Here is a 6,000-nt window from a genome sequence, read left to right on the forward strand (position 1 = left end):
TCTTACACTCTCCGGTTATTTTGCATGTTTAGTTTATCTTATCCTCCATTCTTTGTCCACCTAGATGACCTGAAATGGAAAGTCTTAGGGGCTGGGATTCTGTTGTTGGGCCATGCATAAAGGGACACCCATCAACACACATCCTGCTGATTACTATACATAATAAAATTAAAGTACAGTGTCCACTGGCCCTCCTCCAAGCTTAAAGTACCTACACGAGAAACAGGATGGCAGGGGTATCTAGAAATTAAGGAGAGACCCAAATAGATTGTATGTCTACAGTCTAGTGGTTGAGCTATAAATTCTTCTGGATATAGTGAAGGAATAAACAGCTCCAAAGAGTCAAGTTCAGGGAGAAAGGGGTAGGAAGAGGGCATTAGCCAAACAGTAGTCAAAAGCCCTACTCAAGGTCGTATTAGGACCAGATGAATCAGGCTCTTTGGGCTCAGTTCTCAGTGTGTGTCAGCAGCAGTGACCGTGGAAGTCCAAGGTGGGGTGCAGCGCAGGGGCCCGGGGTCTCTAACAAAGACGAAGACTTCAGATCAGTCACTACTCCCATCAAGTCCAGAAAGTCCAGAGAGGGGACGCTCAGAGGTGCTGTGCCGGGTGGGTTTTCATCTCAGCAAGTGACACATGTTCCTGCCCCGGGGAGCAGATGGGGATCCTGTCCCCCACTCCATTGTTCTGTGGGTTCTTCCAGAATAAGCACCACTGGCTACATCTTCCCCCAGCTCCGTTTGCAGGGAAATAGTGAGTGACAGATAGCTGAGGCTTGTTGGGATGAAAGGCTCCCCCTTACCTGCTGCCCTTCCTTCAGTGGTAGGTTTATCCATGGACATGAGTACTGTGTTTCACTTTTAGCTCTCGAGGGGTTGGGAATAAAAAGATGCAATCCACACTCCTTGGGTGCCATGTTGTAAAGGCAGTCCCTTCTCCTGTAGCTCCTGAGCCCTCTGAGGCCTGAGGGCCAAGCCGCCTCACTGCAGGACTGGCCGAACAGCTGCCCTCCCAGCGGCAAAGGGTCCTGAAGATTAGCAAGTAGAAAAGAGGCCAAGAAAAGACAGGAAAGTTAGCTGCCTGACTTGCATACGGCCTCCGAGCCTCGCATTTACTGGCAGGGCTCTCTTAAAGAGTTGGGCTTTGGCCTTTGAAGAGAAGATCAACTATTAAGTTGCCAGGTGTTCCCCTGTCCTTGATGAACGCAGCCAGTATGAGGGTTGACGTTGGCTCCAGGGGGAGATACAAGTTTAATACTCCAACAATCAAGCAGCGCTATGTTTTCTTCTACACTCAGAAACATAGCAGCTTTGTGCTTGATCTCCTTGGCAAGATTTTTTTTAATCTCCACATTCTTTGAAATCTCAGTTAAGAGGTGGCACAGCGCAAAAAGAAGCCCAAATTCAAATGGCATAGGGCTGCAGACAGGCTGTTTCCTGCAAGCAGATTTGGAGAATGAATGAAATCTCTTGTTATTGGTGCTGACCTTTTTTTTTTTTTTTTTTTTGCGGTACGCGGGCCTCTCACTGTTGTGGCCTCTCCCATCGCGGAGCACAGGCTCCGGACGCGCAGGCCCAGCGGCCATGGCTCACGGGCCCAGCCGCTCCGCAGCATGTGGGATCTTCCCAGACCGGGGCACGAACCCATGTCCCCCGCATCTGCAGGTGGACTCTCAACCACTGTGCCACCAGGGAAGCCCACCAGGAAGCTGACCTTTAATGATGGTGTTTTAACTTACAAGTTAGTGGCTAATGACACAATTGCCAATTAAAGCAAGGTGACCTCATTTGTTGACAACAGAGCAGATCAAAGGAGGAGAAAGGGATGAGAAAACACCAGTGATTATTCCCCCAGGGCCAGCGATGGTGAGCATCCATTTGAGCTGTGTCCTCTGAGGGGAATTTTACGTCTTTTTATTCCAGCTGCCTTGAGATTAGCCAAGGTGATCATTCCAACTCATGACCATACTGAAAGGTGTCAATTGGTCCATGAGGTGGAGTCATACAAAGTAACCTTGGGGGAACCAGATTACTCCAGCTTTATTGAGATATATTGACATATAACACTATTAGTTTTAAGTTTGCAGCATGATAATTTGATATATGTATATATTGTGAAATGATTACCCAAATAAGTTTAGTTAACAACTATCACTTCACATAATTACAATTTTTTTCTTGTTATGAGAACTTTGAAGATCTGTTCTCTTAACGACTTTCAAATATACAATGCAGTATTGTTGACTATAGTTACCATGCTCTACATAACACCCCCAGAACTTATAACTGGAAGTTTGTGTCTTTCGACCACCTTCACCCATTTCAACGACTCTGCAACCACCAGTCTGCTCACTGTATCTATGATTTGGGTTTTTTTAGATTCCACATATAAGTGAAGTCCTATAGTATTTGTCTTTTTCTCTGACTTATTTTGCTTAGCATAATGCCCTCAAGGTTCATCCATCTTGTCGCAAACTTCAGAATTCCCTTCTTTATTATGGCTGAATAATATTCCGTCATGTGTGTATCACATTTTCTTGATCCATTCATCCATTAATGGGCACTTAGTTTGTGTCCATGTCTTGGCTATTGTAAATAATACTGCACTGAACATTGGGGTGCAGGTATCTTTGCAAGATAGTGATATCATTTCCTTTGGATACATACTCAGAAGTGGAATTGCTGGGTCGTGTGGTAGTTCTATGTTTGGTTTACTGAGGAGACTCCATAGTGACTGCACCATGCTTTCGGTCTAAATTATTCATTAGCCGGTGTGGTTTAGTCATGGTGTATCAGTCGCCCTCCATCCCCTAGACCTAGTGCCCTAGCACCAACACACCCACTCTCTGGTGTTTGTCCTTCGTCGGGTTCAGGGGGAAAAGCTGCTTCAGGAGCTAGATGTCACTTTGCAGCACTGGACAGTGGAGAACAGGCCTGCAGCATTCTGGAAATGATGACGGGACCCCGATCTCATCATGTACAGAATAGAAAACATCCCTTTGAAAGAAAAAACAACTTCTGGACAGCACATCTTACCCTTTCCTGTGGAAGACATGCTTCTTCACTCTGATTAAATTTGTGTTGATTTTCTCCATCTTCCACTGGTTTAACAGAAGTTTTAAAGCAATTATAACAAAACTAAGCTTTCATTTATTCAGCAAAGAGTTAAGTATTTGCTTCCTCTCGTCTGTGGACTATTTGAGGTACAGCAAATATAGTAGAAACCTAAACATCTCCCCACACACCCCAACACACACCTGGCCCAGCCTGCAGAGAGTAAATAAGTGTAGCTCTGGCCTAACAGTGACACTGAGGGGAGGAACACAAGTTTACAACTGCTGGCCTGATCTTGGAGGGGAACCACCATATCACAGAGGGAATCTCTTTAAACCTTCGGATGACATACTTTTAGAATCTTAATGTTACGTTAAAAAATAATAATCTGGAACAGCATGTTCTTTCTGTGTCTTTTAATATCTTTTGATATACCTATATCATTATTTTAATTAAAAGAGTCTTTCTTTAACATCTTAAATTTAGTGAACACGGAGACAAACTAAAACGAGCTCGGGGAGATATTCAGCAGTCTTCCTTTCTACTTTGCTGAATCTCTCTCCGTAATACTGCTGGCTTTTTTTTCTAGCTTAACACCACACTTTTCAAGTAAGGGAGTCTTTCCTGGAAGCCTTTTGTCTTTTTTCGAGCCAACAGGGGAAGAAAAAAATATTTATTGCCCTAGATGTATCCAGTTACTATTCAGTTGGGGAAGCAACCAATGAGCGCTTCGCAAGCAAAGCCAGCAGGTCAAGGTTTTAAGCGCCACCTAGTGATAGATGGAGCATCTGCATAACTGGTGGGCACAGGCGTTCTGCTCCATGTCAAAATGGTGAAGAAAGAGGGAAAACTGTGGGTGTTCTCAAATCTTGGCAAGAAAAGAGTACAGTGCACCTTATCTTTTTACTGCTTCTCCGTGTGCACTCTTAAAAGATTGCTTTTCTTGGGCTTCCCTGGTGGCGCAGTGGTTGAGCATCTGCCTGCCGATGCAGAGGACACGGGTTCGAGCCCTGGTCTGGGAAGATCCCACATGCCGCGGAGCAACTGGGCCCGTGAGCCACAACTACTGAGCCTGCGCGTCTGGAGCTTGTGCTCCACAAGAGAGGCCGCGATAGTGAGAGGCCCGCGCACCGCGATGAAGAGTGGCCCCCGCTCGCCACAACTAGAGAAAGCCCGCGAAAAGAAACGAAGACCCAACACAGCCAAAAATAAATAAATAAAAAAAAATTTAAAAAAAAAAGATTGCTTTTCTTAACGCATTTGTCCTCGTTCTTGCTTTGCAGGTTGACGCTGCTGTGACCCCAGAGGAGCGCCACCTCTCCAAGATGCAGCAGAATGGCTACGAAAACCCAACTTACAAGTTCTTTGAGCAGATGCAGAACTAGACCACCACCGCAGCAGCCTCTAAAGTTGGACAGCAAAACCATTGCTTCACAACCCATCGGTGTTCATTTAGAGAATAATGTGGAAAGAAACAAACCCTTCTGTTTTATTATTTACTCATTATCGCCTTTCGACAGCTGTGCTGTAACACAAGTAGATGCCTGAACTTGAATTAATATACAAATCAGTAATGTATTCTCTCTCTTCATATTTCGGTCTCTCCACTACATTATTAATGGGTTTTGTGTACTGTAAAGAATTTAGCTGTATCGAACTAGTGCATGAATAGATTCCCTCCTGATTATTTATCACATAGCCCCTTAGCCAGTTGTATATTATTCTTGTGGTTTGTGACCCAGTTAAGTCCTACTTTGAAATATGCTTTAAGAATCGATGGGGGATGCTTCATGTGAACGTGGGAGTTTAGCTGCTTCTCTTGCCTAAGTATTCTTTTCCTGATCACTATGCATTTTAAAGTTAAACATTTTTATGTATTCCAAATGAGTTAGAGGATTTTTTTTTCCACAATGGCATTTTACTGTACAGATTGCTGCTTCTGCTATATTTGTTATATAGGAATTATGAGGATACACGTTTATTTCTTTGTGCCTGTTTTATGTGCACACATTAGGCATTGAGAATTGAAACTTTTTTTTGTCCACGTATCTTCGGATCTTTGATAAATAAAAGAATCCCTGTTCATTGTAAGCACTTTTACAGGTGGGGGAGGGTGGGATGGGATTGCTCTGCTGGTCTCCGATTACCAAGAATTCTCCCCAAAAATTTTCTGCAGGATGATTGTACAGAATCATTGCTTATGACCATGATAGCTTTCTACACTGTATTACATAAATAAATTAAATAAAATGATGCTGGGCAAGAGTTTTCTTTGAAGAATGACTATGGATGTTAAATATCAAAGTAATTTTGGGTGGGGAAGAAGAGGTAGATTCCGTTTCTTTCACGCAGTCTGACACACTTTATTTATGATACCAAAAAAAAAACAAAAAATGGAAGTGGAAGGGACAAAATCAGGGAATGTGGAAGGCAAGCCTAGACAAACCCGTTGAGATTTGTCTTCAGTTTGTATAAAACGGTGTTTTCATGTAAATAAATACATTATTGGAGGAGCGCCATTGTGCTGGTGTGAATGATTCCATGGTAACAACCTTCTGATCCTTGAGTCATCGGAAGACTGCTAAGAACATTCTAATGCTGGGCATCCACACCTGTGGTGTCTTAGCTGTAAGTCTGAGCAGGAAATCGGGGCCAACAGGCAACTCCCAGTGCTAGTAAAATACTTCATAGACCTAATTCAGTTTTTACTTGGTCCAAACTATTTTGCTGCCATATCTTCGTCCTCAAGTTTGTCCCTGTCTTAGTCCATTCAGGCTACTATAATAAAATTATAAGCTATTGGGTAGCTATTGGGTTTCTCACAGTTCTGGAGGCTGGATGTCTGAGATCCGGGTACGAGCATGGTCAGGTGAGGGCCCTCTTCCAGGTCGCAGACTTCTGTGTCCTCATGTGGAAGGGACTAGGGCCTCTCTGGAGCCTCCTTTACAAG

General features: G+C 43.8%; 1 protein-coding gene across 6 annotated transcripts in view; it reads left to right on the forward strand.

Annotated features, from left to right (window-relative positions):
* Window positions 1-5,565, forward strand: part of APP (amyloid beta precursor protein) — a 275,370-nt gene extending 269,805 nt beyond the window's left edge. For all 6 annotated transcript variants that reach the window (XM_027101867.1, XM_027101878.1, XM_027101888.1 and 3 more), the window contains one exon: window positions 4,334-5,565. In XM_027101867.1, coding sequence (XP_026957668.1) covers window positions 4,334-4,435 — 102 coding nt within the window. In that variant the 3' untranslated portion in view covers window positions 4,436-5,565. The remainder of the gene's footprint in view (window positions 1-4,333) is intronic.
* The last annotated feature ends 435 nt before the right edge of the window (window positions 5,566-6,000 follow it).

This window comes from Aethalodelphis obliquidens, unplaced genomic scaffold (genome assembly GCF_003676395.1).
Source record: "Aethalodelphis obliquidens isolate GAN/ISIS:26980383/991018 unplaced genomic scaffold, ASM367639v1 scaffold1, whole genome shotgun sequence".
Lineage (NCBI taxonomy): Eukaryota > Metazoa > Chordata > Mammalia > Artiodactyla > Delphinidae > Aethalodelphis > Aethalodelphis obliquidens.